The 25,179-nt window shown below is 39.6% G+C and overlaps 2 protein-coding genes across 3 annotated transcripts in view; one reads left to right on the top strand and one right to left on the bottom strand.

The window, feature by feature from the left end:
* BMS1 (BMS1 ribosome biogenesis factor) overlaps nt 1-19,938 on the bottom strand; it is a 56,069-nt gene extending 36,131 nt beyond the window's left edge. Inside the window, exons 1-9 of one of the 2 annotated variants that reach the window (XM_054576855.1) lie at nt 19,863-19,938; nt 18,165-18,379; nt 17,261-17,451; nt 15,627-15,706; nt 10,742-10,930; nt 9,957-10,099; nt 9,124-9,245; nt 8,630-8,823; nt 7,466-7,605 (exon numbers count right to left, since the gene is read on the bottom strand). In XM_054576855.1, coding sequence (XP_054432830.1) covers nt 7,466-7,605; nt 8,630-8,823; nt 9,124-9,245; nt 9,957-10,099; nt 10,742-10,930; nt 15,627-15,706; nt 17,261-17,451; nt 18,165-18,340 — 1,235 coding nt within the window. In that variant the 5' untranslated portion in view covers nt 18,341-18,379; nt 19,863-19,938. Of the gene's footprint in view, nt 1-7,465; nt 7,606-8,629; nt 8,824-9,123; nt 9,246-9,956; nt 10,100-10,741; nt 10,931-15,626; nt 15,707-17,260; nt 17,452-18,164; nt 18,380-19,527; nt 19,600-19,862 lie in introns of those variants that run through there. The other variant, XM_054576854.1, reaches the window with a different exon arrangement.
* LOC129073175 (protein tyrosine phosphatase type IVA 1-like) lies at nt 954-1,523 on the top strand. The gene is made up of 2 exons (XM_054576856.1): nt 954-1,102; nt 1,192-1,523. The coding sequence occupies exons 1-2, from the start codon at nt 1,015-1,017 to the stop codon at nt 1,521-1,523; spliced, it is 420 nt and encodes a 139-aa protein (XP_054432831.1). The 5' UTR covers nt 954-1,014.
* Nucleotides 19,939-25,179: the final 5,241 nt, after the last annotated feature.

Raw genomic sequence — 25,179 nt, 5'->3', positions numbered from 1 at the left:
ATTAGTCAATAGCGGTACTAAAATAACTGGGGAAAGTGAAAGCTCCTTGTTAAAGAACGCCAGCTAACACTGTACAAGAAGTAACATTAAGAATATTGACATTTGATGTCACCAATACCTGATAAAGATCATCAAAATAATAAAACCTGCTGCTGCAGTGACATCCCGCGGGAGGCGGACTTCCGCCCCCGCTCTTCAGCGCTCGGGGCGGGGCGGGGCGGGGGGGGGGGGGGAGACAGGGACTGAGGCGGACGGCTCCCAGCCTTAATTCGTGGCCAGGGCTTCGCACGTTGCGGCGGCTATAAAAAAAGAGGATTTATGACGCAAGGGCGCCTCGGCACGCCTATTGGCTCGGTCAACTGCGGGCCGGCTTGGCTACGTGCTCTCCTAGGAGCTGTTCACTGCATGGTAGAGTCTCGTACCCCGCGCCGGGGTCTGCAAATCGTTCACTGCGCCGCCACGACCACCGCTGCCCCCTGCCCTGCTGCCGCCGCCTCAGGACAGGCTATATGATTAGGCCACAGTCTTCAATGAGTAAACATATTCCTCAGTTCTGTGGTGTTCTTGGTTTCATCTGGTGGAGTTCATCTTGGTTGTTCATCTGGAGTTTCTGAAGGGCAGTGGCGATTACTGCCAGGCACAGCACGACCTCTATGCAGACAAGTGAACTGTAGAAATTCATTACTACTCCACCAAGAAGCCCCTGTAAGAGTGGTTAACCTAGACACATAAGTATTGAATTGAAATCTGCAGAGCATTTTACAAGAGTTTTGACCTGGATGGGGTAAACCTTCGTGCACTTCCTTTCTATTGCCTCAGTATTGAAGAATTGCTGCTGCTTGTTAGGAGGTTCATTTCATCTTCCATTACTCCCAACTTCATACTGAAAGCACTGAGAATTTCACGTGGAGTACACTGAAGTAGACTCAGTTTCTTTGCACCATTTCTGTGTTCAATTTTTAAATTCTTTCATAACCCCATTGAGTGTTTTTTAACTAAATTAACATGGCTTGAATGAACCGCCCCGCTCCTGTGGAAGTCACCTTCAAGAATATAAGATTTCTTACTACACACAATCCAACCAATGCGACCTTAAATTTATAGAGGAACTTAAGAAGTATGGAGTTACCACAATACTTAGACTATGTGAAGCAACTTAAGACACTACTCTTGTGGAGAAAGAAGGCATCCATGTTCTTGATTGGCCTTTGGATGATGGTGCACCACCATCCAACCAGATTGTTGATGACTGGTTAAGTCTTGTAAAAATTAAGTTTCATGAAGAACCTGGTTGTTGTATTGCTGTTCATTGTGTTGCAGGCCTTGGGAGGGCTCCGGTACTTGTTGCCCTAGCATTAATTGAAGGTGGAATGAAATATGAAGACACAATACCGTTCGTAAGACAAAAGCAGCATGGAGCTTTTAACAGCAAGCAGTTTTTATATTTGGAGAAGTATCGTCCTAAAATGTGGCTGTGCTTCAAAGACTCCAATGATCATAGAAACAACTGTTGTATTCAATAAAAACAGGTGCCTGATGCCATTGCCTTGGAAGTAGAACTTGAGCTAGGACCTAATTTGTCATACACGTTAGCCAACATCTGGCTTGGTGAATAAGTCTAATGAAGCTTCCACAGGAGTATTAAAAAGCAGTTTTACCAGGCCACAAGCTTGACAGAATTGCAACTTGTATGTTTGGGTTTTGATCAATCATTTTGACACTTAGCAAAAGATTCTTACTGTTCAGCTTTAAAATGTGCTTATCATTTGTACCAAATGACTCTTTCTGAAAGCATGCAGTACTGAGTTATATCTTTAAATCTATTCCCATGCCAGAATATTATCAATATATGTGATTTAGAAAGATGAGGTGCCAAAATGTCCAGCACAGTACTTGTGTACTTTACGATCATACAGAACTAAAATCCCAGGAACTAGGAACACTCTGGACCTTATGTGGTTTATCCCTTCCATCATTTCAAACATAGAAAGTAGGGCCTATATGGTTATTTGCTCACTTCATGTTTACATCTCCCACATTCATACAAGTATACATCAGATTTGCTCAACTTTTTGATTTTTATACCAGGTCTTAGTGATTATTTAATGTTTTTCTATTAATCTCATTTTGTGCTGTTACGGAAAGCCTCCATTTTGAAAATCTACTTAGTACAGAAGCACATGTCTTTAATGTCTCCAGACAAAAAGCCTTACAGTTAATTTTAATGTTTGAACTTGGGGTGCAACTTATAGGGAGGGCCTGAGCAAAGAGTGGGAGGGGGCTATTAAGTATTTTTAGTAAAATGTTGCCTTTGTCTTGTGTGGAACATGCAGAGTAATGCTCTTTAGTAAATTTTTTTTTAAAGGTAAAGGTAGAGATGCTTTGTTGTAGCTAAAAACAATTCTTAATCATAAAAATTCTGAAATTCTTGTATTTGTTTTCATACATTCTGAAGTTGTTTACCAACTTATTTTTGTTTAATGTGTGATTTTTTTCCTTCCCACCCTCTCTTGCAAAAAAAAAGTGGGTTTCTGCTAATGAATTGAGCAGACATCTAATATTTTATATGCCTTTTGAGGTGTGTAACTTAATATTTGGATACTTGATAATTTATGATGTAATTGATAAAATGGTGATGTGTATTAATGTTAGTTCAACCATATATTTATACTGTCTGGGAATGTGTGGTTATAGTTCGGTGGGAGAAATAATTTGTCACTGTTCACCAGCTTGTAAAAAATCTAGTGCGAGAGCTTAAACATCTAAATAATGAAATTCAAAAAAAAAAAAAAAAATATATATATATATATATACACTAAAACCACAGGATGAAATAAAAAATTATGAACTATTTTAATGTAGTTGAAACCAATCATGAAAATACTAAAAATTATACTAAAAGAGAATGGACAGTCTAGAATACACCAATGACAAAAAAAATGATGACTATATAAGAAGACTATAGAAAAAAAGAAATGCTCACAATATAGGTATAGAAATTTTACATAAATTATGACTGTAACTTTTTGAGAAAGAATATCTGTGTAGACAAGGAATACTTATTATCTGCATCATGCCAAATAGTTTATGTATACCTTACTGCATTTAATCATCACAACTTCTGTGAGGTATTATAAAATTGATGGTTATACTGTTTGGGGTTGAGCAAAGAATATGATCAGTTTCCCAGGTTTCAGGGCTGAATGGGCACCACCTTGTCTACCAGACTCTGACCTGAGGCAAATCTCTTGTGTTCCTTAAATTGTTATCTATGATCTCTATTTGTTTTCTAGAGAGATGATTTCCCCAAAGAGCAGGCCTACTGCACTCAACTACCATGCTATACTGTTTGCTAATTAAAGGGCAGTGGATGATTATTTCTTCATTTGTATGTATTTATAAGTAATTATAAACTAGATAATCATTTTCAGACTGATTTTTATTGGTAGTCATAAGTCACTTCAATAAAACTAAAACATCTACTATGTATAATGTATACTAATTCCCAACCCAGACTGAAAATAATTCACATTAACCACATATTAGTGGGCAACTCACCCACACGAGATACTACAATGCGACGTAAGTAAAACTTTTAGAGACAAGATGTGTGGCTTCTGGATGGCCTCATAAACCAGCTCCCTGACTCTGCTTGTTCCACTATTTTGACCACTAAAAAGAAAGCCAAACAGGACTTCCGGCCAAGACGGAAGCGTAGGTAGATATACTCTGCCTCCTCCCACAACTGAAAGAAAGACAACAAATTTAAAAACAAAAAATAACCGGAACTGCCAGAACATTGAACTGTATGGAAGTCCAACAACCAAGGAGTTAAAGAAACATTCATCCAAACTGGTAAGACAGGTGGAGATGGGCAGCCAGAGCTGAGAGGACACATGGCAAGGCAGCAGTGGGAGGACCAGGCGGGAGAAGGGACTGGCAGACCAGGTGGTCCCACGTTTGCGTGCCAACGAACCGGAGGAACAGCTGGGGAGTAAGACAGACCACCCAACCCAGGGTTCCAGTGTGGGGAAAAAGAAAGCCTCAAAGCCTCCAGCTGTAGAAATCTGTGGAGGATATAGCAGTAAGAAAAACTCCCAAACTCACAGGAGAGTCCATTGGAGAAACCCACAGGGTCCTAGAACATACACACACCTGCCCATCTGGGAATCAGCACCAGAAAGGCCCAATTTGCTTGTGGGATGCGACAGAAGTGACTGAAAATGGGGCAAGAGCTGAGTGTGTGGCATTGTTCCCTCTCGGACTCCTCCCCCACAGACAGCATCACAACTCAGTAACCTGGGTTGCCCCGCCCTGGCAAATACCTAAGGCTCCTAAGGCTCGATGTAACAGGCAAGCTGAGACAAAGAAATATGGCCCAAATGAAAGAACAGCTCAAAGCTCCAAACACATAAACTAAGCGATGAACAGATAGCTAACCTATCAGATGCACAGTTCAAAACACTGGTAATCTGGATGCTCACTGAACTGGTTGAGTATGGTCGCAAAATGGAGGAAAAAGTGAAGGAACTCAAAGTGAAACAAAGAATAATATTTAGGGAACCAACAGTAAAGGGAAGGAAACAGGGACACAAATCAACAATTTGGAGCAGAAGGAAGAGAGAAACATTCAACCAGAAAAGAATGAAGCAGCAAGAATTCAAAAAAATGAGAAGAGACTTAGGAACCTCTGATGTTTCATTCCAACATTAGAAACATAGGGGTGCCAGAAGAATAGAAAGTGTTGGGAACCATCCCGCCTGGTTTCAGGGACTGCAGCCTTGCCGACAAAACTGGAGATGAGCAAGGAGGCCTTGGGAAAATAGGCCACTGAGGAGACAAAACCTGTCCCCCTCACATCACCCTGCTTGGTCTAGAAGGATGGCTGGTTAGTCAATGATGGGTAAGACCCCTCAAAGGCAGAGGCAACCTAAGACAGGCAGAGGTCCAAGGGGCCATCACAGGAAGGACTTGGGGGACATGGAGAAAGGGAAAAAGACCCTCACCCCTTGGCTTTGATGGCTGGAGTCCTCAGTCTATCTGAAAGAAGTCTCCTTAACTCTTGGCGGCTCTGCCCTACCCGCCTGGCTCAGGCTTGGAACAATACTAAAGGCAGGTATAGCCCTAAACTGGATTGGGCAGTACCCTGGGACAATTAGGCCTGGAAAAGGAATGCATTAAATCCTATGAAACTTACTTTGCTAAGAGTGCCCTCGAGTTAGTGAGTATTGATGTTTGGGGTTGAGCAGAGAATATGATCAGTTTCCCCGGTTTCAGGGCTGAATGGGCACCACCTTGTCTACCAGACTCTGACCTGAGGCAAATCTCTTGTGTTCCTTAAATTGTTATCTATGATCTCTATTTGTTTTCTGTAAACATAGCCTTTTGACATTGATTGATGAGCTTTATATCCACTCTGTATACCCGTGGACATATGGTTCTCAATAAAAGCCACTTCAAGAGAAGGGCTCAGGGCCTTCTCCACTAGAGGGAACTGCTACCCCTTCCCCTGGCAGACCGAGAGAAAAGTGTCTGGGACGACTTATTTTATTTCCCCATCCATGATGACCCAGAGCTTACTTTATGGGACAGAGTCTGCCCTCCGCTTTAGCGGGCACCCAAACAGGGAACTCCAGGACCCACGCCACCTCAAGGAAGAACAAGAAATTGAAAACTTATTTGAAACAATAATGAAGGAGAACTTCCCCAATCTGGCCAAGAAAATAGACTTCCAAGAGGTCCAGAGAGCTCAGAGAGTCCTATAGAAGTGGATCCAAGGAAGCACACACGAAAGCACATCATAATTCAGTTACCCAAGAATAAAGATAAGGAGAGACTCTTCAAAGCAGCACAAGAAAAGGTGACAGTTACCTACAAAGGAGTGTCCTTATGACTATCAGATGATTTCTCCAGAGAAACCTTGCAGGCAAGAAGGGGCTGACAAGAAGTTTACAAAGTCATGAAAAGCGAAGACCTACATCCAAGATTATTCTATCCAACAAAGCTATCGTTTAGAATGGAAGGGTGGATAAAGTGCTTCCCAGATAAAGTAAAGTTAAAAAGAGTTCATCATCACCAAGCCCTTATTATATGAAATGTTAAAGGGATTTTAACTATAAAAAAAAAGAAGACCAAAAACTATGAACAGTAAAACAGAGGGGATGGGAGGGGGAAGAATATGGTAAAGGGTGAAGAGAATAAGCAGCATAAATAGTAGGTATAAATAGGCAGGTGGAGGTTAAGAATAGTAAAGGAAATGGAGAAGCCAAAGAACTTAAATGTACAACCCATGGACATGAACTAAGGTGGGAGAAATGCCCGGGAGTGGGGTGGTGTAGGGTGGAGGGGCATAAAGAAGAGAAAAAAAATATGGGACAACTGTAATAGCATAATCAATAAAAAATACATTAAAAAAAAAGAAACAAGGGATACACTCATCAAAATAAAAGAAAAAATTACAGGGAAAATACAGCAAGTGGATGAAGCCAAGAAACAAATCAATGATTTGGAACATAAGGAAGCAAAAACCACCCACCAGAACAAGGAGAAAAGAGAATTAAAAAAAAACAAGGATAATGTAAACAATCTGTTGGGACAACTTTAAGCAATCCAACATTCATTTCATGGGGGTGCCAGAAGAAAAGAAAAAGCAACAAATTGGAAACCTATTTGAAAAAAGAATGAAAGAAACTTCCTTAATTTGGTGATGGAAACAGACATGCAAATCAGGAAGCACAGAGAGTCCCAAATAAAATGGATGTGAAGAGGCCCACCCCAAGACATACCATAATTAAAATGCCAAAGGTTAAAGATTAAAAAAAATGGGGGAGGGGTGTAAGTGAGAGGTGAGGGGATTAAGAAGTACAGATAGGTACTTACAGAATAGCCATGAGAATATATAGTACAGTATAGGAAAGGGTTACTCCCTTTGCTATAACTTACATGCATGACCCGTGGACATGAACAAGGGTGGGGGGATTGCCTGAGGGCATTGGGAGTGCTGGTGGAGGGGAGCAAAGGAGGAAAAATCAGGACAACTGTAATACCATAATAAAATATAATTTAAAAAAACAAACTATAGGTAGAGACCTATTTAGAATCAAGTTGTAAACATGGGAATGATGTTTGATCTTTCCCATCCACGTATGTATGAAAATAAATACAGTACCTGACCAAAAAAAAAGCCTAACAGCCCCAGATCTCCTAAAGAGCAATCTATGGAAAAGGTTTTGTGATAGTTGAGGAATATTCTTGGTTTGTTAAAAATGGAATTCTCTCTATTCATTTAAAGAATGTCATGTAATGTCTCATGTAATGTCACCTAAATGAAGAGCCCTCAGAAACATATGCACATAGAAAGCAAAACAAAACAACCTGGAATGAATCACACCAAAATGTGTTATGATGGCAGTTATGGATGATGTAATCTTCTATAACATAATTTTAAGAAAAATAATAAACTTACCACTGATTATCTATATCCTCTGACCCCAGTGGTCTGGAATCAGAAAAAAGTGTCACTCTACTTGAAGCCATCTTGGCATCAATAGTGGAATGGGTGGAAATGAGGCTCTGGACCAGTTCATGGGTGGGCCTAGCTTCATCCTGTCAAGGTGACCAAGAAAGGGAAAGTGAGGAATGAACAAGGATTCTGAAGACAGAGACACTGGATTCAATTGCTGTTTCAAAATTACCCAAAACACAGTTCCAAAACACTCTACTAACTGCCCCACAAAAGGAAATTCTTACAACAAAGCCTAAACCTGATTTCTTCCTTTTTTAAACTTTTCCAAAGTTCACAGAGTATACAACCTGATAACCTAAATACTTAGCTAGAAAAACCTTGGGTGCTGATGCTGTAGAATGCACTCATTTTAGCCCAATAAAATATCATTTCAGAACAGTAAAAGACATAAAAATCTGGAGTCCATTAAAAAAATTCCTACTTTTTAAGTCAAAAATTTCACTTCAAGGAATTTACTGCATAGAAAGATTCCGCCCAGTGAGCAAAGCTACATGTGGAAGGTCTTACTGCATCACTATTCAAACCAGGGTATATGGGGTGAGCCCCTTGGCACTCCAAAGACTGCTTTAGTAAATGAAGTTTATCCATACAATGAAATACTACAAAACTGTACAGGGGCAGAAGCAGCTCTACAAATACTAAGAGGGAACAATGGAATCATCTATTCTAATGTGCCCCCAAACTTGTAAAAGCATTTAAATTTGGATCTCATATAACAAATATGACTTTTTTCCTCTCTCACACACACACACGATAACAACACTGTAGTATTTACATACATGTAATAATCTAAATAAGTGTGTATATGTTTAAAGAGGGGGGAAAAAAAGAGAAAGACCAAATAAAGCTAGAAGACATATTGTTTTTATATAGAGTGGTGGAAGAACAAGGTACCAAACTGCCTGCAATGCTCACAATGGGAGATGAGAGATCTCCTGTGGATCTTGCAGCAGAGAGGTACAAAGGACATGACTTTCACTTTCTACTTGGTGCAGTTAAGTATTCTGCATATTTACAATAGCTATTATCATAAATATAAATACAGATTTAAAACCTTAAGTAAATAAAAGCTGACTGTACTACTTCCTGTAACTTTCCTCTCACCGATTCCTGAAAGCCATGGCTGCCACCAAGGTCGACATAGACAGCATCTTTGTCATATAGCACACCACCAACTCCAGAGAGAGGTGCATAAACCAACTTCTCCTTTTCATTCAAACAGCGCTTCTTTTGTTGTTCAGGAAGGGCACAGGGGTCTGGTAGGTAACTGATGTCACTCACAGCAAAATCCCCAACACCTGGAAGAAAGACAGGAAGACTGCTTCAGCTGAAAAATTTAACTGTCAGCAAAAACAGTCCATAGTCAGAAAGCTTCAACCAGGACAACAGCACCATTGAACACCGGCACTTTGCCTCTCTAGCTGAAAAACAGCATCAGAGCAGAAGAGATCTGATCAACTCAACATCTGCTGGCCAGTGCAGAGCTGAGTTACTCTCAAAACCTCCAGCAAGGGAGCTTTATCTTGTTTGGCCATTTTTCAGTTTGCCTTAGAAATGAAGTCATCTCAGAAGTTCTACAAACATGAGCGAAAGAATACCTGGCATGTGAATATGGCTTTTATTTTTCAAGTGTGCTCCTCTTAAATAACCATAAAGAGACAACTTTCGGTCACACTTGATATTTGTTCGGATATCTTCTGGCTTTGTCAAATCTTCCATCCTAGAAAAATAAAACTCAATCACATGGCAAACATGAATGTCAAAGTTCTTGCACCTCCCTTCATGTGTCAATGACTCATCACATTCACTAGTTCACTAAACATGTTTAGAAAATTAGAGAAAATACAGAAATAAGGAAGCACAGTTCATCATCTACCAGAGGAAAAGAAGCAAACACAAAATTGCACCTTTCTAAGACTCTATGTAATATATATTCCATAAGACTGCAGTAATGGGAAATGCATGCCCTGGGGTCAGAAAAGAGTAGAGAACATACACAGAAAAAAACATTTATGATAGAGAATTAAGTTTTGTTCTGGGTTTGTTTGGGTTTTTTTTTTTTTTTTTTTTTTAGTGTGGCTTAGGTTCTGGCAGGTAGAAAACGATACTCTAGGCTGAGAAAATATGAAAAAAAAGCATAAAGGAAGGAAAACACAATACACGTCTGAGTGGCTGGAGCACCATGATGGAGCCACATCCCGTAGCACTACATGTTTCAAAACCCTCATATTTTTCTAAACATATCATACTTTATTCCCAAAATCACAGCATTTTTAAATGATACAAAAAAGTATTTTTCCATCAACTACATTTCTCCCCCCACTACTCAAAATTAAGCACAAAATAAACCTCTTATTACTGTTATTTTTCTAACATCCTTAGCTTTGAAATATCTGGGCAAGGAAGAAATAAATGTACATTCACTTTTTACCTGTCTACCAGAATATAAGAATGAGAGGTTTGCCATGTAAGAGGCCTAAACTTCATAACTGTAATAAAACGACCCAGATTGTGAATTTCTTGGTTTTGATATTCTCCATGTACCATTCCAGAAAGGTAGAAAAGCTTGGCACCCTAAACATTAAAAACAAAAAAAAAATATTAAATTTCAACTAAATTCTTATCAACAACTGCATGATAATAAAGGCCTCTAAATAAGAAGCAATCCTAAGAAAGGGAGACTTCTAGGAAACCTCTGGGCCAATGCTTCCAGAACCTCTCTGGTCTCTTTCAAGAACCATCTTGTTAGGGCTTCCTAAGGGCAAAACTGTAAGTACATTTAGTTTCAAAACTGCTCTCCAGTCAAAGAGTGGCATCTGTCTGGAATATTGCAGTGAGTCTCCTGGGCACAGAAAACATCCTGTAACCAATGGGCCATATTGGTGTACGAGGGAAGGAGGAGTAGCAGTATGAGTGCACTATAGTTCTTGGTCCTATAACTACAATATAAGAAACTGGACAAACTCTATTAAGTCACAAATCTAAAACACTTAGAGCCAGACACTGCCTGATGCTGGGGAATAGGAATAAATAGACACGCCAAAAAAGGTCCAGAATAAAGACTATCTTGAGAAAATATGCCAGGGACTATCAACAGGTATATAAAAGAAACTCAGGAGGTGAATCCTATAGAGATACGTGTTAACACCTCATACTCATCCAGTCTATTTTTAAAGGATTATAGTATTAGTATTCAATAATTAATTCTCTTCCTACCGGGTAGACTTCTGTCCAGAATCTGTGCTTTAATCGCTTCTTTGTCTTCTTTAGTTGTTTATTATTCTTGAAGGAATCTAGGTGAGTGAGAACGCCCATAATTTTAGGAAAGCCATGTACTTGACAGATGTTTAGAAACTCAAATGTTTCCATTTCAAACCCGAAGCTGGCATCTATAAGCATCAGAACCTAAAAACAGATGACAATCTTTCAAGGAAACTACCCAAAACAGATCATCAGCAAACCATGGCTTGTGGGCCAAATCTGACCCATCACTTGTTTCATAACTAAAGTTTTACTGGGACACAGCCATGTTAATTCATTTATATATTATCTACATCTGCACTACAACTGCCAGGTAAAGAAACTGCAACAGAAGCTATGTTCCAGAAAACCTAACATATTTATTATCTGGCCAATTACAGAGAAAAGTACTAACTCCTGCTCTAGACTAAATCAAATGATTAGTTAGGGATAACCACAATAGACAAAGAAAAAAACCACCCTTCCATTTCACGCATTTAAATGTATGAGAAAGAACTCAGAAAAGGCTGGGTCTAATTTAGCCCTTACCTGAAAAGTTCTTACTTCAAGAAATAAAGTGTTCAGAAAGGTGTTTAAGCTAAGTAACAGGTCTCTAACAAGGAAACAAAACAACAGATCTTGACATTCAAAAATGAAAGTGGAAATAAATGAGAAACATAAAAAATGTAGAGAAAACCAAGTATTTGTTTCAATCTTCTCATGCAGAAAACAAATTGTTTTTGTAGCGAAGTATGTAGTAGAAAAGCTCTACTTTATATATTAACCTGGAACACACAATTGCTCAGAAACTTAAAACAAAACAAAAAAAAAAGCTAAGCTGAGAATTGAGTCAAAAAATAGTAAAGTCATAAATGGTAATCTATAAGAAAGTGTAAGCAGATAAGGCCAATTTTTTAAATTTATGACTCTCCGAACATGAAAAATAACTTTAGAGTGTATTCCTGGAGATTTCTAGTTTTAAGATATTACATCCCTGTCTTCATCTTTCTGTAGCTAATTAAATATAATTTTAAATGAGTAAAGCTTATCTTTGATTCAGTTATGGAACATTCGTAACCCTGAACTGCGAACTCCATAAAGGTGAGCCACTAGATATCGTGAGAAAGTCCAACTGCCACTGTAGAGCATACGGCAAGTGGGCACAGAGTTTTCCCACATGGAAGAGGTTGAAGGTGAGTGAGCTACTTGTTGAACATCCCTATCTATCATCTGACAACATGGAATGCCAAGCAGCAAACAATTACTTGTAGAATCAGAAGAATAGGTGGCAAAACAGTCCCTTTGCTGAAATCTTTTTCAACTAAAGATAAATGAAACCTGTATTACTCCTACAATGCAACACACATGTGCATGCAAACACATATCTATGCCTGGGCTATGACTTAGAGGAGGCTTTGTATCAACCCAGAGAAGAGCAATCAACATAAGCCAGGGTAAATAAATTATGGTACATACAACAGAACACTTAAAGAGTAAAGTCTCCAAGACACAGTAACAGAAAAAGAAAACAAAGCACACCCCAGTGCTTATAAAACTGTGTGCTTTAAAGGGTTGCATGTATATGCATCTAAAAGGATATTGCTTTGAGGCAAACTCGGATATTAGGGGCCAGAAAAAGCATACATTGTTTCTGCCCTGTGGTACAGTTTGAATGTTTTACCAAATGTATGTGTTCTTGATAAATTTTAAGAAGATGTATATGGAAGGCATCTTAATATGTTTATGCTTTTAAAATTAGGACTTGCTATATTTTACATAAAAGAGAAACTGATAACTCATATGCTAAACTTTCAATCATTTCAAATATACGAGATTTAACAAGTTTATACTAGTCTGTGTTGACAATAACATATTTTTATTAATGGCAGCATTACATGTTGAATATGTGAATGTATTTAGCTTTCTGATATTAAAATGGCACAGTATATTAAGTTACTATACTATAGTCTATATTATCTATACTAAGTTACTTTTATATTTTAGCAGATTACCTGAGCCAAAGAATAAAATCTATAACTCTGACACCAAACAGTTATCCAACAAGTGTTAAATCAAAAAAAAAAAAAAATCAGGCACAAGACAAGGATGCCTGCCTTCACCACTTCTATTGAACACAGTACCAGTTCTAGACACAGTGATCACACAAGAAAAAGAAATAAAAGGCATCCAAACTGGAAAGGAGGGAGTAAAACTGATATTGTTTGCAGACGACAGATAGTGTACAAAGGAAACCCTGGAGACTCCACCATATTCTCGACCTCATAAATGAATTTGGCAAAACGGCAGGACACAAAGTCAACATTCACAAATCAAAGGCATTTTTGTACACTAACAATGAAATATCAGAAACAGAAATAAGGGAAAAAATCCCATTTGCTCTAGAACTAAGAAAAATAAAATACTTCGGAATATACTTAACCAAGGAGGAAGAAGACCTGTATTCAGAATTAAGGAAGGCACAAATAAGGAAGCACATACCGTGTTCATGGACTGGAAGAATTAACATCATTAAAATGTCCATACTACCCAAAGCAATCTATAGATGCAGCACAATCCTTATCAAAATACCCATGACATATTTCACCAACACAGAATATTTCAAAAATTTATATGGAGCTATAAACAACCCTGAGTAGCTCCAACCATCTTGAAAAAGAAGAACAAAATAGGAGGGATCACAATACCTCATATCAACCTATAACACAGGGCCACTATAATCAAAACAGTCTGGTACTGGCCTAAGAACAGACACAAGACCAATGGAACAGAAAAGAGCCCAGAAATAGACCCATGTCACTATGGTTAATTAATATTCAACAAAGGGAGCAGGAACATTTTTAAATGGGGTAAACATAGCCTCTTCAATAAATGGGGTTGGGAGATCTGGACAAGTACATGCAAAAAAATGAAACTAGACCACCAACTTACAGCATGCACCAAAATAAACTCAAGATGGATAAAAGACTTAAATATAAATCGTGACAGCATAAATGTCGTAGAGGAGAACAGAGGCAGAAAAATGTCAGATATCCCATGCAGCAATATTTTCACCAATACATCCCCTGGGGCAAGGGATATAAAAGAAAGAATAAACACATGGGACTACATCAAATTTAAAAGATTCTGCATGGCTAACTAAAACATCAACAAGATGAAAAGGGAACCAACTGCATGGGAAAACGTATTGGCCAATGATACCTCGGACAAGGGTTTGATCTCCAAAATACATTAAGAACTCACACAACTGCACACCACGAAGAGAAGCAATCAAATTAAAAACTGTGCAAAGGACCTGAACAGACACTTCTCCAAGGAGGACATGCAGAGGGCCCAGAGACTCGTGAAAAAATGCTCAACATCGGAAGCCATCAGAGAGATGCAAATTAAAACCACAATGAGATACCACTTCACACTGGTCAGAATGGCCATTGTAAACAAATCAACAAACAACAAGTGCTGGCGAGGTTGTGGAGAAAAGAGAACCCTAGTACACGGTTGCTGGGAATGCAGACTGGTGCAGCCACTCTGGAAAACAGTGTGGAAGTTCCTCAAAAAACTAAAGATGGAACTCCCTTTTCATCTAGTGATCCCACTGCTGTGATTATACCCTAAGAATCCTGAAATACAAATTCAAAGAAACCTGTGCACCCCAATGTTCAGAGCAGCGCAATTTACAGTAGCCAAGTGCTGGAAACAGCCTAAGTGCCCATCAGCAAATGAGTGGATCAAAACCTGTAGTTCATATACACAATGGAATACTACACAGCAGAAAGAAAGAAAGAACTCCCGCCTTTCATGACAGCATGGATGGAGCTGGAGAGTATTATGCTAAGTGAAGTAAGCCAGGCAGTAAAAGACAAACACCATATGATCTCACCTAGAAGTGGAACTTAATGAACAAAACAAAGAAAAGAGAACTGGAGACACGGAAATAAGGAACAAATCGGCAGTGACCAGCAGAGATAGGGTAGTGGGATAACAGGGGAAGGAAGGAGATGGGGCAAGCCAAGGAACATATAGAGGTTCCATGGGCACAGACAATGGGGTGGGGATTGACTGTGGGGCAGTACAGGGCTTGGGCAAAAGGTGGGACAATGGCAACTGAACAAAAATGAAAAAAATGTATGTTTCCCCACACTTTATATGGCTTAATTTTTTAAATTTTCGTTTTATTTTTGCTAGTTTAAAAAATAATTGATGAGCAGTATCATTTCTGTCAATGAAATCAAAGCTGCACAACATTCCCATGTTGAGTACTATACAAATTTTTTTTTTTTTAATTTACAAACTCTGACAACTTTTCGAGGGCAATCCATGTGTTTATTTTATCATAATCATTTAGAATGGAGGTTCTAGCAGCATCCAAGAGCTGAGTTCCCACTCCCTAACAAATCATTTAACTTCTGGGAGCCTTGATTTCATCTTATGTAAACTGGAAATGATACCTATTTATCTCTAAGGCATACTGGGGAATTAGATGAGCTAAATTTGCAGGAGCACAGTGCTCAGTAAGAATCCAAGAAATGGTACTTATTATTGTATGTATGTATGTATGCATGCATGCATCTATGTATATCTTAATGAGCTTTTATTAGCTATGATCATTAAAGATTTCCTTCCTGTGATTTGCTTTTAGATTTTAAAATTCATTGTGCACCTTCTAGTTTTATTATAAAAATAATTATTATGACCATCATCATCAATTCAAACACATCTGTTGCATTCCTGACAACACATTTATCTACTTATTATAAACCTTTATTCCCTTCAGCATGGGATAAATAACCTACCACATTGCTAAAAATCCCCATCAAAAATTCTACTGCCCACACTAACTTACCAAATCTGCTACTTTAGCCAGGTCAATCATCATGTTAATGTCACAACCACATTCAATAATGGTGAGCCTGCGTTTTTTACCTATAAGTGCAAAGGTGAAAATTGTACTTTCAAAGAACTCTTGAAAAAAAATACATCCATTAACTCTAATTAACATTTTCAATTGCATCCGGTAAAACACTATATACACTTACAGGAAGGAGTATGCAAAAAGATCACTTTTATAGGTGAAAACTGATAAAATATATTCCATCTTGGTTTTCTTGTTATGGTCTCTAATTTTAAAGCATCACCAGATGCCGACTCAAATGAATAAAGTGTTCAGACAGGTAAAATTCCAACTAAAATGGGCAGACAAGTAGGTTTCATCATGACCCTGATCCTGCTGTTCTGCAGTGGGCCAATGCTTCTATCTCTATCAAAACGCCCTGTGTTTCCATTATAGCTAAAAAATCCTCAAACCTAATGTAACAGAATGTTCATGGAACAATCTTTATTTCTAAACTAAGTTTAAAAAAAATCACCATAATAGAAACGCCTTAAAGACAAAGAAAAGCCTCAGTCCAACTATAGCTGACCCTTGAACAAGAAGTCCTAAAGACATCTCTGAGCAGTTGAAAATCCACATTACTACTTTTGACTCCCCAGAAACTTCAGTCATCCCTTGGTATTCATGGGGATTTGGTTCCAGGATGGCCATAGACATCAAAATCCACAGGTGCTCAATTCCCTCACATAAAATGGCATATGACAATACACAGAGTTGGTCTCCACCTGCAGATTCCTAACCACGGATCAAAAATACTCTTTTTAATCCATGGTTAGTTGAACCTGCAGACGTGAAATGTAGGAATAGAGATCCGACTGTACATTTATAAAAAAAAAATCCACGTATAAGTGGACCTGTGCAGTTCAAGGGTCAACTAAACATTGCTATAATAAGAGTTCAGATTCTAGCACTGTCATTTTGGGAATTTCTTTCATCTTTCTTCAAATTTAGGCAGGGCACCATCTCCCAAAGCAGATAAATTCTCACAGGAAAAGAAGAGAAAAACTCCCTTACTTCCAAAAGAAGGGAAGTACTTGCTCTCTGTTAAACGAAGGTGCGCACCATGACCAAGCCAGCATGCCCACACCTGCCAAGCCTTTCAGAGGAACATACCCAGTATATCCACAATGCAGTCAGAATAAGGTATACATCGACATCATTATTATCTCTAGGAATCTATCTTTTTCTGAAGCTACAGCCAACTTATTAAAACTACAAGAGAGGTAGTTCATAGTTCAGTGACAGTATTACTTTAGCATTTACCAGTCAAAAAAAGTGTTCAACAACCCTGGCCATGTGAGTCAGTTGGTTAGGAGCATTGTCCCATATATCAAAAGGTTGCGGGTTCAATCCCTGGTCAGGGGACATACCTAGGTTGGTTTGATCCTAGGTTGGAACGCATACAGGAGGAAACTAATAGATGCTTCTCATATTGATGTCTCGCTCTCCCTCCCTATTCCCCCATCTCTCTCTCTAAAGTCAACAAACATACCCTCAGATGAAGAGTAAAAGAAAGTTCAACAAAGACATGTGTGCTTCTCAAACACCACCACCTGCCATGTCAGTCTTAGGTAGCACCCCCCTACCTGACACAATTGTTACAGGGCCTCTGATCTCTGTCAGCTTCTGCCTGGTGAAGTTCCGAATAAGGCACCGAATCAAAGTGCTCTTTCCAACTTTTGGAGGCCCCATCACCACAACCACTATTGGAGGGGGCTCTAGTGGAGTTCGATCAACCACTGGAACATGATGCTTTTTTGTCTTCAAATCCTGAGTCCTATTCATTAAAAAAAAAAAAAAAAAAAGTATATTCATTTACAAAATATAAAAGACATTATCCTTATAGGTAAAGATTTTAAAGAAAGACTTTAAAGAGAGCAGAACAGACAATATACAGATACAACTTGTTAACTTCTGGCTCCAATCCAAATAACCACTTCAACAGTGCGGAATGTTGTATAGTTTTATTAGTTGATTACAGCAGTTTAAAAAGAAAAAAGACAAACATGGAGGCAGTGCATCATAATGAATAAGAGCAGAGACTATGGTGTTTACATTTGGCTCTCCTACTGGGAGAATCTAACTCAATCATGTTTAAAGTACACAGCTTGGCACGTAATAAAAATTCATTAAGTAAAGCAATTTACTACTACATATTACAATGACATAAAACCCCGAGGAAAAAAAACATAAGCACACCGATTACCATAGAAACTGTTTAAAGTTTACAAACATACCAATTCTATAAAGAAAAACTCCTAAGCCTTTTTTCTTGGGCTAAAAAAAGCCAATTAGTATACAGATGGTGGTAGCAAGGCAGCTTCCACAGGAAAGCTTCCTTAAATTTTAGTAAAAGAAATATGGTATGCATCCCCATGTCCATCAGAGCTGAAGAGACTCATGAATCTAAAAATCACATGAAGAGACTCCTACTGTTTAAAATTAAAAAAAAAAAAAATTAAAGAACCACTGGAATCCAGCTAAACATACCTGTGAAAGGATCGAGCCATCCGTACAGCAGACTGGACTGCAAATGCTTTGGGGTTTCTCTTCTGGGTGTTGTCTTCATCTCCAACTAGGAGATCCTGCAGATGCCGTTTCTTTTTCTTATCAGCTTTGGGCCCACTGTTTTTCTTTCTGTGTTTCTTCTGGCCCTTAGTCTCCATAGTGACTTTTAACAAATTCACAAGTAACTCTAACCTACACTGAATGAGGTGGGGGTGAGGGAAGCATTTTACAATCCAGACAACACTCAGGGAAAAAACAGTAAATTTCATTTTTTTCCTTTCAGAAGTTACGTATTTGTTCACCCAACATGGGTAGGCACAGCTTAATATTATGCCCAAATTCACTGCTTTGCTATTCTATAAATTAGGTTACTTCTGTTTAGGTTACTATCTATTCATCATAAGTTTCCATGTCAACAGTGTTCCATTTCTGCAACAAAGGAAACATTTTATAGCTGTATTTTCAACACCATAGCCACTAGCCACATGCTGTACCAAGTGAAACTGAAAAACTTAAATTTTATTTTAATTAATTCAATTATAAATTTAAATAGTCATATGTGATCAGTAGCTATCACACTGGACATCTCAGCCCTATGTATCAATTTCATTAATGAAGTGGTTCCAAATGTACACTATTTTCAAGACAGTTTATTTTTTTAAAATTAAAGCATTTTAATAACCCTCCAACATGATAGCAGTATTACTTTTGGTTTGATTCTGTTCAACTTTTAAATTATAATAATCACCTACATACATTTAAAAAACAGTACTGTGTACCTGTGTGAGATATGATTGGTTGTGGATGATGCCTAGAGACCACACAGATTTGCAGAAACCCTGACGATTTCTGAACATACCAGTAATTCATGTCCCATAAATTGGGAACCACTGGATTAAGTTTTTTAAGGAAACCAGGCTGCATACAGTATGAGAGCATGATTAACAAAAAAGGGGAGCAGAGGCTCATGTCATCAAATTAAGATACAGAATTAACTTCAGTTCAAAAAATATATGTGTCTGCCTATGATGTGCAGGAGATAGCCAGAGCACTGTGCCAGATGACTACGGCTATGATCTGATCAGTGGAGGAAATTCAAACTAATGTCTTCAGAGCCATGCAGTAAGGGCAACATCAGAAGGCTGCATGCACTGTACATCAATCCGATTTCTACATACACCAGCGGATATATTTAGGAAGTCCATGAATACCACATAATGTCAAGAAATACTATTCGGGAGTTAGAAGAGCTGGATCCTAGGAGCACGATGAAACTAAATAGCTGTGTGGTTTCAGGCCATTACTTTTCTTCTCTACTACATTTTGGTTTCAAACTTGTACGTACTTGAAGACTTTATCCTTTTGGAGGGCACAGGCGACGGGGGAGCCAGCGTATTTTGGAATTAAGAGACGTGCTCAGGTCTAAGTCACCGGCTAGGACTACTCCCCCACGAAATGACTTCTCAACTCTCCCTGCCATCCCCTCTCCCAGTCTAGGCCTTCCAAGCGAAATCATCAGCCACACCGCCAACGACTTCGGAGCACATCTCCCGCAGCTGCAACTGAGTCACTCCTCGGGAGCAGAGTGCCCAAGAGACTGAAAGAGTACTTTCGCGGCTCGATTCGCGATCCTCCCAGAGCCCCAACCCCCACCGTCTCCGCCAGGCCGAGGCCAGTTACCTAGCTTCTCGGGGCTACTCTTCCTCAGGTCCGCGTGGACAAGCGGAAAGGGAAAGGCTCCCTACACCAGTACCCAAGCCCCGACAGGAAACAAGGCAGGGGCAGAAGAAAGCGACCGGTGGGGGGACTACTTTCCAGGGAGAGCCACGAAGAAGACTTGTGATTGGCTAATGGTTGGGCGTGAGGCGCGTCTGCGCAAAGCGTTCTGCCTTGAGCTGCCATCTGCCCTAGGAATCCTGGCGCGCTGGCATTGCACCTCACAGCAATTACCCTATTTTGCAGTGTATAATGACACTTTTTTGGCCCAAATTTTTGGGGGGAAAATAAGGATGTGCATTATGCATGGATAGTACCTGAAATAACTGATAATCTGTTCTGTTTTATAATTATGTTACATAAAATTTATTGTACGATAATATGTTTAAAAATAAATGCTGAAATTCCTTTAAAATATAAAAAAAAAAAGTATATAAATATAAATAAATAGCCCTGGCTGCTGTGGTTCAGTGGATTGGAGTGCTGGCCTAGGAACCGAAGGGTCACCAGTTTGTTTCGCAGTCAGGGCACATGCTCGGGTTGGGAGCCAGGTCCCCAGTAAGGGGTGCCCAAGAAGCTACCATGGAGCACCCCTTAAAACATTGATGTTTTTATTCCTCTCTTCCCCTCCCTCTAAAAATAAATAAGTAATTTTTAAAAATACATATAAATAAATAATTGAATTTAAAAATTAAAACGAAAGATTTTTTTTTTCCTGAAAGTTTGGACCAAAAACGTGGCTGTGCGTTATATGTGGTAGTGCTTTTGACAAGGCCAAATACGGTACTATGCTACTGATCTGAGATTCTGAGTATTCTGTGTCACAGATGCCAGAGTGACCCACGAGGCTGTGGGAACGGTGCAGCCTGGCACCTCTTCCTTGGTGCAGGACAAAGCCGGGAGTAACATTTTGTTCTGGTCATCCGACAGTCACCAGTGCCCGTCCTCCAAGTGGCCAAGTGGAATAGCACTCGGTTGGGAGTCGCTGTGGCTTGTCCACTTGTTCGGCCTTAAAGGGGACAGAGCTGGACATTTCTTTGGCACCATTCATGCTGTAATTTCCTCTTTTGCCAGGACCAACAGACTCTGAGGGCAGGAACAAGCTGACCCCACATGAAAGGCCTCAGCCTTTCTCTGTTCCTGGGAAAGGGGCTTTTCATGAAAGAATGTAGCCTCTTGCAGGTTTCTTCTAGCACAGGTTTGTCCATTCCCACCTGAAGGACTGCCTTGGAGTTCATCTAACTCCCTTCTCTGGTGAGCTGGATGCCCTTGTGCCTACAGAGTTTACATCTACCACTTGTCTTGGAGGTTTTTGATATCCTATCATTGCCCCCCAGGACACAGTTCCTCTGCCCCACAAAACTAGGCGCAGTCTAGTAATCGAGGCCCCTCATACTTCATACCCTTACAGTAAGCTTGTTTTCTCCCTCCGTATCCCACAGATGTCCCACTCAGTGTCACTATACACTCTGCTATTCTAGAGAGGCTACCTTCCAGGTTGTGCACTTTCCTCATCTGTGAAGTGCGTATAATTTTATAACTTGAACGCTATCCATCTTACTTCTTGGAGATTTCAGCAAACAGGTAGATAATCCTTCCAACAACTGCTGGGCTCCACATATCTCACTGTCTCTGTGCTCATGTCCTAGAACTTACCAGATCTAAGGTCTGCAAACCCTGAAGCATCCCACTCTGACTACCAGCTCCTACCTTTCTAGGTTGCTCCCTGAAACCAAAACTTCTGTACCCCTACCTGTACCTCCAACCCACATCTTACTACCTTCCTCCGTTAATGACTTCTTCTTCCTCCCTAGTAAGCTAGCTTAAACTCCATGATCAAACATTATCAGGAACCTCTTGCATATTTTCTTAACTCCCTCATCTCCCTGTCACCTCATCATATCTGCTTAGTAAAATGAGAACCCTGGAGAAACCCAATTCTCCATTTCTATGCTACAGCAGTGCAACTAAACATGGCTAGAGGAAAACCCAGAACCATGCTGAATGCCCTCACTTTAATAATTCTAACTTTTCCTTCATCTAAGTCATTCTTCCAAATGAGTATTTCTTACCTCCCTTCTCTCTTCAGTCCTTCCCACTACCTCCCCTTCCATTCTACTTCACTATGGTCGTGGATGTAGAAACTCTCACCACCTCCGACTTCTGCCACCATATTTACTAATGCCTTCCTCTGCTCCCTGTTTGTTACTGTAGATGAACTTCTTATTGTATCCACCTAAACAAATCCTGCACTTGAGTGCTAAATCCTATTATCTCCAGGGCATCAATCCAACCAGTCTGTTTTTTCTCCAACATCATCAGTTTTTACTATTCTCATCATCATGTAGCATGCAGTTATTTCTTTCATCTTCAAAACAAATAAACTCCTCTTGACCCCATTTAATATGCCAGATACTACATCTTTTCTCTACATTACTTTGTAACAAAATTTCACAAAAGAATTGTCATTATGTTCTCTGATTCCTCTCCTACACTGTTAGGTTCACTTTGCTCTCAGAACACCACATTCTAGCCCTGACTATTTTTTCCCCCTCAGTTGCCTTTACTGATTCTCCCACTCTTACCTGACCTATTTAAGTTAGACTTTATTCTCTCTTTTTTCAGTCCCTATATTTATTCCCTGACCTAGATGATGTTATCCTGTCTTGTATTTTTATATGCCATCTGTATCAGTTATCAATTTTTGTATCTCTGCTACAAGTTCATTCTTCATGGCCCACTCGGCAAAAATGGAGTTGAGTCCTTAAAATAGTTTTCCTTTCAGTCTGGCATGATAGTAAGTTTTGTCAATAGAGGGAGATGGAGAGATTTTGCAGGAACAAACAGATTTTCTTTATAGTTCTGCTCTGCTTTCTGCACATGGGTGACTTCTCCAGGACTGACTTTTCTGGTACTTGCTAGACAGCAACACCCTCGCTCATTCTCCCCACTACCTCCCAGCAAGTTTGTCATGGAGTGACTCTTCCAGGACACCTCCCCTTTCCAAATACCTAGAGAGGGACTTTCAACAAGATCCAGTGGTGCAGCGCCACAGGGACCCCCAACACCAGTGGGCCATGGACATACCCTCCAGTGAAGTGTAGATCCCTATTGGGTGGAAGGAAAAGGAGACCCTTCCTGGGCCCTCTCTCTATGCCCCAGGGTAGTGGCTACTCCTTAGATCTGCTATTATATTCTTTCAAGTTCTCTTTTTTGTAGCCCATGCCTATTGCTCTAGTTCTCTTTTATAGTTAATAATTGCTAATATAAACTTTTTCTGTTCAAATTACTGTATGGTTCCTTTTTCCTGATTGGACTTTGATCAATATCCCATCATTTGCCAACAACTCCAAAATTTATATCAAAGACTCAGAGCTCACTCTTGAACTCCAGCTGCCTCTCTGATACTTCCATTTCGATGCCTACTAGACTTCTCAAATGTAACTGACCATGAGGAATCTCATGATCCACCCTCTCAAACAACCTGCCCAATTTTTATCTCAATTGATGACTATTTCATCAATAAAGCTTATTAGGCCAAATACCTTAGGCATACCTTGTCTCCTCTCATTTTCTATTCTTTACATCCAACCTATCAGGAAATTCCTGTTGACTTTACTTTGAAAATATAGCCAGAATACAACCACTTAATACCATCTCCAATACTACCATTCTATACTGAACCCCATATTTTCACAGGTGGATTACTGCAAAACATCTTGATTGGTCTTCCTGCTTCTACCCTTCCTCTGGTGCATTCACTTCATAGTGCAGTAGCCAGGGCAATCCTGTTAAAACATAAGGCACCACTGGGAATTTTATTTATTTATTTATTTTTTGTCGTTCAATTACACTGGTCCCAAATTTTTCCACATTGCTCTCCCTATGCGGCCCACCCTGACAAAAGGGCAGCTCTCACAGTCAAAGCCTACCCCTTGGTCCCTGCCCAGGTGTCCTTTATACATGTTCCTTGGCTTGCCCCATCTCCTTCCTTCCCCTGTTATCCCACTACCCTATCTCTGCTGGTCACTGCCGATTTGTTCCTTATTTCCGTGTCTCCAGTTCTCTTTTCTTTGTTTTGTTCATTAAGTTCCACTTCTAGGTGAGATCATATGGTGTTTGTCTTTTACTGCCTGGCTTACTTCACTTAGCATAATACTCTCCAGCTCCATCCATGCTGTCATGAAAGGCGGGAGTTCTTTCTTTCTTTCTGCTGTGTAGTATTCCATTGTGTATATGAACTACAGGTTTTGATCCACTCATTTGCTGATGGGCACTTAGGCTGTTTCCAGCACTTGGCTACTGTAAATTGCGCTGCTCTGAACATTGGGGTGCACAGGTTTCTTTGAATTTGTATTTCAGGATTCTTAGGGTATAATCACAGCAGTGGGATCACTAGATGAAAAGGGAGTTCCATCTTTAGTTTTTTGAGGAACTTCCACACTGTTTTCCAGAGTGGCTGCACCAGTCTGCATTCCCAGCAACCGTGTACTAGGGTTCTCTTTTCTCCACAACCTCGCCAGCACTTGTTGTTTGTTGATTTGTTTACAATGGCCATTCTGACCAGTGTGAAGTGGTATCTCATTGTGGTTTTAATTTGCATCTCTCTGATGGCTTCCGATGTTGAGCATTTTTTCACGAGTCTCTGGGCCCTCTGCATGTCCTCCTTGGAGAAGTGTCTGTTCAGGTCCTTTGCACAGTTTTTAATTTGATTGCTTCTCTTCGTGGTGTGCAGTTGTGTGAGTTCTTAATGTATTTTGGAGATCAAACCCTTGTCCGAGGTATCATTGGCCAATACGTTTTCCCATGCAGTTGGTTCCCTTTTCATCTTGTTGATGTTTTAGTTAGCCATGCAGAATCTTTTAAATTTGATGTAGTCCCATGTGTTTATTCTTTCTTTTATATCCCTTGCCCCAGGGGATGTATTGGTGAAAATATTGCTGCATGGGATATCTGACATTTTTCTGCCTCTGTTCTCCTCTACGACATTTATGCTGTCACGATTTATATTTAAGTCTTTTATCCATCTTGAGTTTATTTTGGTGCATGCTGTAAGTTGGTGGTCTAGTTTCATTTTTTTGCATGTACTTGTCCAGATCTCCCAACCCCATTTATTGAAGAGGCTATGTTTACCCCATTTAAAAATGTTCCTGCTCCCTTTGTTGAATATTAATTAACCATAGTGACATGGGTCTATTTCTGGGCTCTTTTCTGTTCCATTGGTCTTGTGTCTGTTCTTAGGCCAGTACCAGACTGTTTTGATTATAGTGGCCCTGTGTTA

The sequence above is a fragment of the Pteronotus mesoamericanus genome, unplaced genomic scaffold, assembly GCF_021234165.1.
Source record: "Pteronotus mesoamericanus isolate MK-2021 breed Mesoamerican mustached bat unplaced genomic scaffold, CSHL_Meso_final contig_35, whole genome shotgun sequence".
Classification (NCBI taxonomy): domain Eukaryota; kingdom Metazoa; phylum Chordata; class Mammalia; order Chiroptera; family Mormoopidae; genus Pteronotus; species Pteronotus mesoamericanus.
The sequence above is the reverse complement of the archived record's forward strand: the minus strand, read 5'-3'. Positions and strand labels throughout refer to the sequence as shown.

What these genes read in the sequence shown, in the direction of transcription:
- LOC129073175 (XM_054576856.1), top strand. Translation starts at nt 1,015, where the DNA reads ATGAACCGCCCCGCTCCTGTGGAAGTCACCTTCAAGAATATAAGATTT. An exon ending in CAATGCGACCTTAAATTTAT is followed by an intron (nt 1,103 to 1,191) that starts AGAGGAACTTAA and finishes AAGAAGGCATCC; the next exon opens with ATGTTCTTGATTGGCCTTTG.